At 43.8% G+C, this 12,131-nt stretch overlaps 1 protein-coding gene across 2 annotated transcripts; it reads left to right on the top strand.

Annotated features, from left to right (window-relative positions):
• Window positions 1-7,158: 7,158 nt before the first annotated feature.
• On the top strand, window positions 7,159-11,770 carry LOC124404059 (transcription factor SOX-2). 2 transcript variants are annotated; one of them, XM_046877879.1, is made up of 2 exons: window positions 7,159-9,744; window positions 11,253-11,770. In XM_046877879.1, the coding sequence occupies exons 1-2, from the start codon at window positions 8,393-8,395 to the stop codon at window positions 11,260-11,262; spliced, it is 1,362 nt and encodes a 453-aa protein (XP_046733835.1). In that variant the 5' UTR covers window positions 7,159-8,392; the 3' UTR covers window positions 11,263-11,770. The 2 variants fall into 2 exon arrangements, with proteins under 2 accessions (XP_046733835.1, XP_046733834.1); XM_046877878.1 differs by having other exon boundaries at window positions 11,072-11,770.
• The last annotated feature ends 361 nt before the right edge of the window (window positions 11,771-12,131 follow it).

The raw sequence follows: 12,131 nt of genomic DNA, 5'->3' as shown, positions 1-12,131 counted from the left end.
ATGATCATCACTCCTCGTTATAAGAAAAACACAGTTACGTACGTATACGAATCCGGTGTCCAATCCATATGATCCAACGCAATCGCTCGATCGCTTATCACGAGGATTCCGCACCAAAGTTGGAAGACTTCAGGTACAAACGTATATATAGTGTAAGAAAAGCAATAAAACTCGTTGAAGCGAAACGTCGGGAAAACTTTCTTATAACAGGAACTCTTATAAGCAGGTAATACTGTAGGTACTTCGCTCGGCGACAGTTCGCGTATGCAAAGGGATTGCGAACACCTAATGTAGAACAAGTAATAAAATAATTTTAACGACCGGCTTGAATTATGTGCGGTACAAATATATAATAATATCTACCAAGCACGCATCCCTGCAATAAATATCGGGCCCCTCCGACCTCACCTTCCCGGCTCCCCCGACCCCCCTCCAGGTATATCACGGTTAGCTGGGCCCCTCTTACGCAACCGAGCTTCGAACCGACTTCCACATCACTCGATGATCGTGAACCGAACCGGGCCATTCCCACCTCGCTACTCGATCGGCACAGGCTCTCAACTTGAAAACTGTTCACTCTCTCGAACATCGAGAAAGATGATCCGCTGGGTCAGGAAATTTTATTATCGATATAATCACAGAAAAAATTTATTTTTAGTCAATTATTTTTGTGTAACGCAATCATGTTTTACAAGTTTTTTCACGCGTGGTTTCCGCCCACAAAGCAACTGTTTCTATGACCGTAGAGTGAGTCTGCGACAGCGCATGCGCTGTCGCTAACAAATCTGACATGACGTGACGCTAACCTCAATTTCACGCTTCGTAAAAAAAACTGCGTGACATACTCATCGTATATGTACCTATAAAGAATTGTGTGCAAAATATATTATTTCTCGACAATATATTTTCCATTTCTCGTTGTTGATGATCTTGCACTGCGAAGCCGAGCTGTGTACTTGGCAATCGAACGTATGATTTCAATTTGTTAGCATTGTGTTTCAATGACTTTTACCTTATCATGTGAGTTTTCTTTGTTTACCATTGATTTACAGAAGTTGGGCCTGATTTTGAATAATTTTCGAACTCCTGAATTAGGAATCGAATGGGATTAGATACAGTTATAGAAAATCACAACGAATCACTGTCACACACACAAGTCAATAGAATGATAATTGATTAAAATCATTAATTTGTGCGTTTACCCCAAAACTTGGAACCATTTTCATGATCGACAAAACAATTGCCAGGCTTTTTCTTCACCGTTATATCATGTGATTCAAAATATAATCAGTAATGATTTCAACTAATATCTGGATTGATTCATAGTTATTCCAAAGATATTCATTCACTAAAATAATTCCTTCGATTTACAATTGAATTTACAATTCGTAAATTTATGACTGTCTCAATTGAACGGCCCCTCGTAATAATGCCAGTTTGAAATTTTAAAAAGCTAATTCAACCCTGAGCTTTTCTTCAAGTGATACGTATTCGAAAATAAATCTGAAATATGAAATTCCAGAATGAATCATAGAATTCCCGTAAAGTAAAATTATAAACTTAACAGCATTTTTAGAAAAATATTCAGCATAAAATTTTCCCGACACCGTTAACTTGCAACTGTAGCTTAACTCACTGCTAGAGTTATCAAGGGCCCTCAGCATTTGCGCGTGCAAATTACATCGTCACGACTCTGCACGCGACGTTTGAATCTAGTCGAAAGAATCCACGACGGAAGAGGTGTGGACAGGCTATCATGTACGAGCTTCGTACGGCGTTTAGCAATCAGCTGCAATGATGCAGCAGACGATTCGGACAGCTCGACGTATGTCTGCTGCTGCTGGTCCAGCTACAAAAATTATCAATGTTAGAAATTTATACGACTGCATTTTTATATCGCATGTCTAATGATGTAAGGACGAATGCGCCAAAAAGTCGAATTTGGTGGTAAAAAGACGTTTAATTTTTTAGCGTTTAATTTTTTCACTACGAATACTCGAAACGCATATCTACACTAAAATTAGCCAAATAAATGAATAAAGGTAAAGGGACATATGTTTGGTGGATACGCCGTTTCAGCACCAAAATATATTTTTATTTATCACATTTACAAATGGAAAAAATTGATATGAGTACGAGAATATTTTTCAAAATATGCCAAAAACGACACAGTGGATTATACTGGTCAACAATGATCTTTTTGCCCTTGATATTTGAGTGGTCTTTCAAGTATTTGATGTTACGATCCTAGCAGTATGCATAGTTTCTTGAAATTGGCTCTAGTTTTTTATTTTAACGACATTTTCATACATGACTAAGAAAATCAGTTCATACGCGGAAAATTCAATTTTTTTTAATGTATGAATTTTATCAAAAAATACTATCAATAGTTTTAGTTATACTTATAGGTACTTCGTTCAGACAGAGTGAAACAAATATAGAAAATATAATACTTTGTTATTCCTGCCATGAAAAAGAAGGCACCATGGGTTGAATCAAAAGCAAAAAAGTGTTTTTTTTTAAAGCTGCGAATTATCAATAAGTGATTTTCCATCACGGCCTTATACAGAGGTAGTTGTTCAGACATTCGTAAACAAAGTTGCGGGGAAATCGCTTGAGCAAAGATTAGGAAAAGCGGCCATACTTGGAAGGAATATTCTACTTACAATTAGATACGCCCGTTCTAGATTTACCGGGTATTATATTATATTACATTATATTGTACAATAACTCCACAGTTTTTACTTATACAGCAAGTCAAGCAGGTCATACGAGTACCGAAGGAATTTGGATTACCACCTTCGCCGAATTCAAGGGACAAATGCTGTGGGTGGTCGAAAGGGGCGAGGGATACCCCCGGAGCAGCCTTATTGTCCAGGGATAATGAAATTGCATTAGCGGTCATATTTTGGCATCAACAGCCCTTTACATTCGCCCAAAGACACGGTTAATTTACTTACCTGCGGTTGATACCGCAGTGCAGGATAGATCGACAAGGGATCGGCGCCCGACACCAAATATATCCGATTGTCCTTTGAAATATTTGTACTGTTATAACCCCTTTATGAGGGCAGTAAATATAACGTGAAACTAGTCCAGGCGAAAGGGCGCATCCTAATTACCACAGTTTTGCAGAAATTTAACAAGGCTATGCAGCTATTATAATCTCCAGCTTTACTTGTTTCGGGGTTTCAAACAATACTAGAAGTGGTCGGGAATATATGACCCTTGTCAAAGGGTTGACTAATATCCTGACATTCTAATCGCGTCAAGAAGGTTTTCATAATAATTAGAATGTTTTTCAATATTCATTTTGAATTGCGTTTTCCTCAAAAATCGAACTGACTTTCAAAAAATATAGCCAAATCATACACGTCAGATTAAACGTTAAATCATATCATTATGTAATCGGCAAAAATTTCGTTAAACCCGAAGGAAGTTTCTTCAACTTCGATCCACGATATAAAAATTATTTGTAAAGTTATATATCTTGGAGATCCCAGCCTCTGATATAATATAAGCATTGATATAATATCGGACATCACCAAGTTGTTCGAATGCGAGCGCTGCGGTCCAATCAGATGCGTAACGAATTTGAGTTTGTGCGGGAGACTTAAGCGTGAGTCTCTTCAACCCTTTAGAGCACCGGCGAATCACAGCCTCACAATCCACGAGAGAGAGAGAGAGACGATGAGCGCAGGTTTGCTGGGCGTAAGGGATGAAGGGAAGAAAGGGAAGGACGATATAGAGGACATCGATCGCAGCGTCGACGAGGAGCAACGCGATTGCGAGTGTTCTCCGGAGCGATGGAAACAGTGAAAGACTTTTTTCAATGAACGTCAGTGCCGGGCTGCGGGATGCCAGGTCGATGTTTTCCCGCGGAGGTTTTTTTCAAGTCGCTCGATCGTTTCCAAGCACCGCGTAAACGGATTACAAAGTCTCTGCATATAAAAGCCGCAGTCGAACGACGGTTCAATGCTCAATACGTATTATACTATCATCCAACACTGACGTCATTGTGTCCATTCAGCGATTCACGCGCCAAAGAATCTCGACTGTACCCTGTTGGGCATGCCTTGTGCGCCCCGTGCGTTGTAGGAAAACCGACCGACCTTCCTTCCTCCTCACTTTTTCGTACACGATCACCTCATTCCCCTCGCCCTCTACTCTCGCTGTATTCCATTGTGTAACCCGGTATACATAGATACACGCGTTTCTAAACGGTCCGTTTGAACCAACCTGCGATCGTGTATACATACCTTCATCATGTGTTTTTCTCCCTGACCTACAAGAAATAATGAAGAAAAAATTTACCCTCGAATATCGCTTCTTCTGTTCATCATCCTTTTCACTTTTTACACTACTAGCACGATATTCTTCACGGATTGATCATTTCTCAATTCTTTCGGACGACCAATAGCGGTTAAGTACGTTATACATTTTATAATCTCGTTCCCACGTACCCTACAAAAATATGCAATAATATAATTGCTCATTTCCCGTCCGAATATTAGTCGCAGCGTTTACGAATTGTCAGGTATAGGATGTATCCTAGCTTTCGAAACACAATAAATGACAAATACATTAGTCATACGAACAAGAATATTTTACATTTGACTAGAGCACAGCTCATTTTGAAACGAATTTGTGAGAATTCGCTAGCATGTACAATTTTTATGAAGTCAGTGCTTAGTTCATGACCATTGCCTGATAGTTGAAAGAAATTTGTTTTTTTTTCTTACCAAATAGGTAAATTTTTATGAACCTAAAATGAAAATTAGCATACTCCAGATACGACATGAAATTCCCTGAGAATTCCCTGATTCCATAATTTCCTTGTTTCAGTTCTCGTTGCCCGTCCCTCGAATCTCGTTACAAAGTTCGTTCCCTCTTGTACTTGGTTTCTCCAACTCCACCTTCAACGTCCTAAATCCGTTTCGTCAACCAAATGATAAAAACACACGGAATATACACAAGCCGCGAAATATCTTGGATTTACCAAAAAGTGTAGAAACCTGCATGGGTATCCGTTACACCGAAGGTTTGCAGGGGTGGAGGTGATGCGACATGGCATCGCGACGACCACCGTAGAGCCTGTAGAGGGATTATTTGGATCCCAGTGAATGGCAACAATCAGGCATTGTAATCGGGCCTCCTCAATAAAGACATTGTTGGCCACCCTTCGAGCCCCCCGATTCTTCGGCATCGTTATTTGAGCTAATAGACCATCGCGATAGAGTCACCTGTTGGCTCACCGATCTCTCTTTGTTCTTCAGAGTCGTTCTGTACCTTTACGATACTCATTATATGATGTGCCCTTCGCCAAGGCAGCATATCGGATCTCGACCGTCTTCAGTCTCCGGCACACGTACGTATTATCATATACAACCGGCGTAATATGCCTCGACGTATACAATCTTCGCACGCTTCTTTCACGTCGGAATACCTCACGGCCAAGATTCAGAAAACTTCGGCAATATGGGTGATGCACCGCGCGCACGTGGTATATCACACAAACATTGATTTGAATCACAAAGCCCGCCCGCGGCCGCCCATTGTCAGCCCCGCGAAGCTTATTGTACGTCTCTCTCTCTCTCTTTCTCTTTCTCCATCTTTTTCTGGCATGCCACGGTTATGTGCCACTTGTAGCACTCGCTCTCAATGGTGCAATTGGCAACGAATTTTCCGACGGTTCATTTAGACTTATACCTTTCCGATCGCCGTAGTCCGCGACACGTTGGCAAGTATATTCATTCCGAAGATTTTCAACGTCTTGAATCAGAGTGATCGGTGCCTGCTGTTCTTCGATAACCGATAACTTCTCATTCAGTATCATCAGCATGGATGTACAGTAACATTGCCTTCTTCTTGGCTCGCTTCTTGGCTAATTATCAATAATCGGTGCTGACAATGAGACTAGAATTATTAGCGATCCTAAACGACTCATCGCTAGCTTTCAAAGCATTTAAATATTTATGGAACCTTATAATAAGAATGCATGCAATAATAACTGTACTCTTTGTACAACGATTTCTTTAGCTTCAGACTGTTTTGTCACAATGCATTAAACATCTGATTGCAGTTTCAACTATACGTGTAAGTATATACTTTATAACGTTATCCTCACACGAGTAAAATGGGTGCTTGAGTAGATATAAATCTAACGCGATAGACCATATACATGTTACATCGTTCGATGGGTAAAAGTTCCTACATGGGCGCGTATAATGCGCGTGTACTTATACTCGGCGGGTATAATGGCAGTATATTTAAGCACGATCTATTATCCGCTATGACCTAAACACGTGAAAACATTCTATTGAGAGGCGATAAACGTGCGGCGAGCCACGGTGCATCGCCGGTTCGTCAACACACAAGAGAAGAGAACCTGTTGCCCGCCACACCAGATGTATAAGTACGTATATAATGGAAGAATGCGTCTCGTAGATAATCATAGGCGGACTCTCTATACGACAAACGGCCGAGGAAGGAAGGGAAAAAGGGGAGAGAGCGACTCTCTTTCTCTCTCACCCGTTACCGAGCGCCACACTTTCGATCCTCCTGCAGCAAAAGCAGAGGATGAATCCCATACATTTATGTAGGTACTATTATTCCATACATCCTTTGTTCCCTCGCCTCCTCGTCGACGCTCGGTTTTTGCCACTGCAACAGTGGCTAAGCGTTTTCTCTACGCCGTAACACCGATCGTCTTTTTTCCCGTCTGCACCCTGTTCGATAACCTCCGAGTCTCGCGGAGTAGATGGAACAACTTGGCCGAACAAAATTCGAAGATACATCATCGGACATACTGGAAGCTAGCGATTCCTCGCGGGAAGTCGAACGGCTGCCTGAATTTGATCGCGGCTAGGATTTAGCCAGCGCCTAGGCGCAGAACGTTTCGCGTCGCCGCAAGAGGACTCGTTTGGCTGCAGTGACGTCACTGAGGATTGGCCCCGCCCCCCGACCAACACCGAGGCTCCCGATTGGCTGGAGGGAATGATGGCAGGCGTGCGTCGGAATCGATAGCCACTGGTAGGTTAGACGACTCCGGTCTACGCGTCAGCGTCATAGCCGGTGAGGAGGCAGGAGGGGGGAGGTAGAACTCGGCAGGAAACAGGCGAACCGAGGGCTCGTCAGGCGCTAGAGTCTCTACCTACACTCAGACCGGACTGTTGCTCCGAAGTGAGTGGAGGTCGTTTCTTCAGCACGCTCGTCAGTTTGAAAAAAGACTGCGTGGATCGAGGAGGGCGAGCGAGTGTGCGGTGTCGAGAAGAATCGTTGTATTGAATAAACTCAACTGGCCGTCGTTGCGACAACACGTTGTTACTCGTACCGTCACCTTCGCTTCACGGGAATAATAAACGTACATATACATTCTCATTAATCGAGTTTTGCGACTTGTAGTTGAACCGTCGTGCGGAAACTACTGTTTCTTTTGTTTCGAACTTGTTGCGATTGTGATTACGGCGGTTTGTTATAAAACGTACTACGTTCCTGTACTTACATACAAACTTCGTTTTTAAAGTGCTTCATCGTTCGTGGGAAAACATTCGTCGATAAGGAGAAGCGATTGTTTTTAAGACATACATGTTCTTAAATCGTTCTACGTCGCTATTGATAACTCGATGTCGTGATCTTTAACATAAACACACATGTATAAAATATAAAGCCCCAGTGAAGTGTATAATTATTATTATTATTATTATTGATTATCGGTGCAGCGTTGTTTTTACTCTAAAAACTGTACTTGGATTCGGCTGCAGTGATTATTGTTGTTTCTGTGAACCGGGGTTGTTCTTCCTCCGAAGTCGCAGAGCTACGACTACGTATAAACACAAGTGAGAATACGAGTAAGGAGTAGAAGAAGAACACGAGTGTCTTACTTACTACTCTAAAGTTGCTTTGGTGCGTGATAACCGTCGTACAAACCGATTCGCGAGACGGTCACTCGTTGTATTTACTACTCGGAGTCACTGTGCGGTCATTGAAAACATTCGAAGACGCGTCGATTAAGCAATTCCTCTCTGTTGGCAACAACCACGCGGGACGCGTTACGCTACCTCGGATTCAAAACAAAGGAAAGCAGGCAGATGACCGTTACCGGTTGCAGATTATAACTGGTATATAGTAAATTGGAAAGAAAATTAACCGAGTCTCTGTACTCGAGTTACTGACGCGTGTAACGTGTCATCGGCGTCAACAACGAAACTATCCTTAGTAGTGCCGATGTTTCGGTTTCGAGCAATGATCGCGGGATCCGGCGCGTAGCGGATCGAGCGCGTCGCTAACTGTTTGGGGGTTGGAAACGCGCGGCGTTAGGAGGCACAACGATAATTGACCCCCGCTAGTTGACACAAAAGGCGGCAAGCTGTACGGACACAGGGAGGACGACATGCTGACGATGGAGACGGACCTCAAGGGCGGCAGCCTTCACGGGCAAATGCCTCCGCACCCTCACCAGGGCGTCTCGCCGATGGGTCACCACACCGGGGTGTCGCCCTACGGAGCCCTCGGCTCTATCGTCCACAGCCCAGCGCTGTCGGGCAGCCCTCCGACCGCCGGAGGCCTCGGGGGCCTTGGACTACAGCACCATCATCAGGCCCCGTCGCACCATTACGCGGCGATGCAGTCCCAGCAACAGCAGCAGCAACAGCAGCAGCAGCAACAACAGCAGCAGCAGCAGAGCATGCATGCGTTGGCGAGTCAGCAATCGGCGGCTCAGCAACAGCAACAACAGCAGGCGGCTCAGCATCACGCGCATCAGCAACAACCGCCGCAGCACCAGCCGCCCAATAACAACAACAACACGAGCAAGAACAACAACATCGATCGGGTAAAGCGGCCGATGAACGCGTTCATGGTCTGGTCGAGGGGTCAGCGGAGAAAAATGGCTCAGGAGAACCCGAAGATGCATAATTCGGAGATATCGAAGCGGCTCGGGGCCGAGTGGAAGCTGCTTAGCGAGACCGAGAAGCGGCCGTTCATCGACGAGGCGAAACGGCTAAGGGCCGTCCACATGAAGGAGCATCCCGACTACAAGTACCGACCCCGCAGGAAGACAAAGACCCTTCTTAAGAAGGACAAGTTCCCGATGGGCGGCGGCGTCGCCGGGGTCGGCGGCATGCTCGGCGTCGATCAGAGGAACGTCGCCGCCGGTGGTGGGCAGCAGCCCCAACTCCCACGGGACGTGTACCAAATGCCAAACGGCTACATGCCCAATGGATACATGATGCACGACCCGACGGCGGCCTACCAGCAGCATCCCTACGGCGGGCACATGGGCGCCGCGGCCGGCTATCCCAGGTACGACATGGGGCATCACATGGGGGGCGGGAGTCCCAGTCCCATAAACAGCTACATGAACGGGTACGGAGGGTACGGCGGGACCACCGTTCCCGGGGGCTCGCCCTCGCCCTACCACCAGCCCCAACCCGGGTCGCAAATGTCGAGCCACAGCCCGTCGGGAAGCAGCATCAAGTCCGAACCCACAAGCCCCGCAAGCGGCGGCATCCACACGCCGACGCCGACCGGACCCTCGTCCACCGGGGCCCCCGTCAAGCGGGAGTACATGGGCCAGCAACAGGCCCCTCAGCCTCAGGGCGACCTACGGCAGATGATATCCATGTATCTGCCACAGAGCGCGGAACAGGGTGTCCCTCAGCACGGTGGAAGCGTTTACTCGCCCGGACCATCGCCCGATCCCCTGGTCCAGCACCATTCGGGCGTACCGCCGCTAACTCACATGTAAGCACTCTCTTACCACGTAAAACAATTGTCGCGATATTATTTTCGTAACGTGTTCCTGTGATGTTCTTGTCATGTTAGGGTGGTTCAATACAATTTCACATTATATGTACATACATTCATTTGTTTATATACGGTTATCTTTCAGGCAACAGGATTGTTTATATTATAGCGGCTGTTGAACTCTTACCGATAGAACGATGTTCGAATGTTGTGTCGTCAAGAAAAATCATTCATCTGTATATAGCTTTTGATATATCTCACAAGTTTCACAATATTTATGACTATTGTACCTAATCTTTTCAAGATTATCTAGAATTATATTGACTTGTGTGTATATATATATATATATATATACATATACACTGTATATATATATAAATATAACACACACTTAAGCGTATAACCTACTTGATGTAATATGTAAGTTTGTACATATTTCCAGTTTTGTAAGGAAAACTTGATGACAACCTAATACCATTAGGTTATTCTTCATTTTTACGTGACAAAGTAAAAGGAAAAGATTATTCAAATCTTTTAAAACTCAATCTCGAGTTTATAGATTTAATTGTGATTTTTCATTGTTCACATTATAATTTAAGGTTATGAAAAACACTTGTATAATTATCAATACTGTGAAGCTTGTAAATATTTATATTTGTGTCCTGTGACGAATGGTTAAACACGAAATAAATTGTATTTTCTAAAAAGTGATGCCTCAATATTATTTTACGTTAATCTCACACAAGGAATTTGAAAACCGAATTAGTACCACTCTGGAATTATTTCATACTTCAAAAAAAAAGATGGTTAAAACCGTGGCATTTAATGTTTATTTTTAATCTTGAACCACCCAAACATACATTTATTGTACATAGTAAAGAATGTGTTTATTTTGTTACAATTTTCATTTGTGCTGCTACTACTGACGCCGCTGCCGCGTATAATTCGCGTGTAGAATTACCTGAATCTTATTATAAATCGCTAGTTATTTTCCATTTTGACATTGCATTCGCATAATACATGGCTCGTATTTGTTTTTTCTTCTCTTTTTCTTTTGTCAATTCACTTTCTTGACATTAAGTTAAATTTATTCTAAATATTCTATAACCTGCCGTTGTACGTGTAAATTCATCAATGATGAAGACGCCAAGTTTTGATAAATAACGAATTTCTATACATTTTCATCCGACTTTTCTTTCATGACCCTCGCGACCAGGCGAAAGCTTAAATGTGTGTACCTACTGTCTGTGTGTGTGTCGTTCGATCTTGAATCTGTCCTGTTGTACCTTTGCTGTATGATACCAACCCTGCACGCCTCTGCTAGATATAACGCTGAGAAACTAGACGAGACGTATCAGAGCCGAGTCCGATTCTTCCGATTGACGAATACTTACGAAGACGAACGGGTACGTCGGGGACAGACGACGGCGAGCGGTCCAGAGTAGGAGCTAATTATCACACCGAGCACAACCAATGAGCTAACCACAGAAAAACTACCCTCGTAGGTTAGCTTAGAGAGGATGGATTAGCGAGCGAGCGAGCGAGCGAGTGAGTGAGGCCGAAGCCCAGACAAGGTGTGGGGGCTGCGGGACCAAAGACGAAATGACCAAAAATCGAGGCGACGAGGTCAGAAGCGTTTCCACGAACCACCTTCTTCGGAGAAGATAACCATTAAGAGTGTTGCGTTGTTTTCGAGGAATGCCGGCCGCACTTGGGTCGAAAACACGGTTCGACAGGCATGACGACATGACAGGCCGTCAACGGGGGGACGCTTGTGATCTTGTAAACGAAAATGCTCCCTCGGCCCCCACATTTTACCTTTTTCCATAACATACATCACTCCGTATCACAAAACAACCGACTATATATATATATATATATCTATAAAAACAACAACAACAACAATAAGAACAAGAACACAAACGTTGAACAAAAAACCGTGTCGAAATTTCACTGGAATGCAAGGATGTAACGTTTACATAACGTCGTACGTGTCGTTGTCATTATACATATATATATATGTATACGTATATGCGCGCGTGTGTGTGTATATATACACACACACACGCACATGGACATACGTACGACGCTTTGCCGTACCCGGAGACCAATTTTGCGTCTGCAGGGGAATGCTTGTCGTCCGTAAAACTTTGAAAAACGTGACGCGGTTGTCGTTGTATTCGAGAAATTTTGACACTCTGTACCGTAAAATCGCTCGACGAGCCGAAAGATTTTTGTATGTCTAAATAAGAAAGAGGTAAAGATGGAAGGAAAAAAAAAAAAAGATATGAAGAAGAAACTACTGATGAAGTATGTGATCTGTCGAGGAGTGAAGAACCGCGCGTTTCCGTTAGGATTTTGAATTCGCTCCTCGAACGATCGTC

This window comes from Diprion similis, chromosome 3 (assembly GCF_021155765.1).
Source record: "Diprion similis isolate iyDipSimi1 chromosome 3, iyDipSimi1.1, whole genome shotgun sequence".
NCBI lineage: Eukaryota > Metazoa > Arthropoda > Insecta > Hymenoptera > Diprionidae > Diprion > Diprion similis.
The sequence above is the reverse complement of the archived record's forward strand: the minus strand, read 5'-3'. Positions and strand labels throughout refer to the sequence as shown.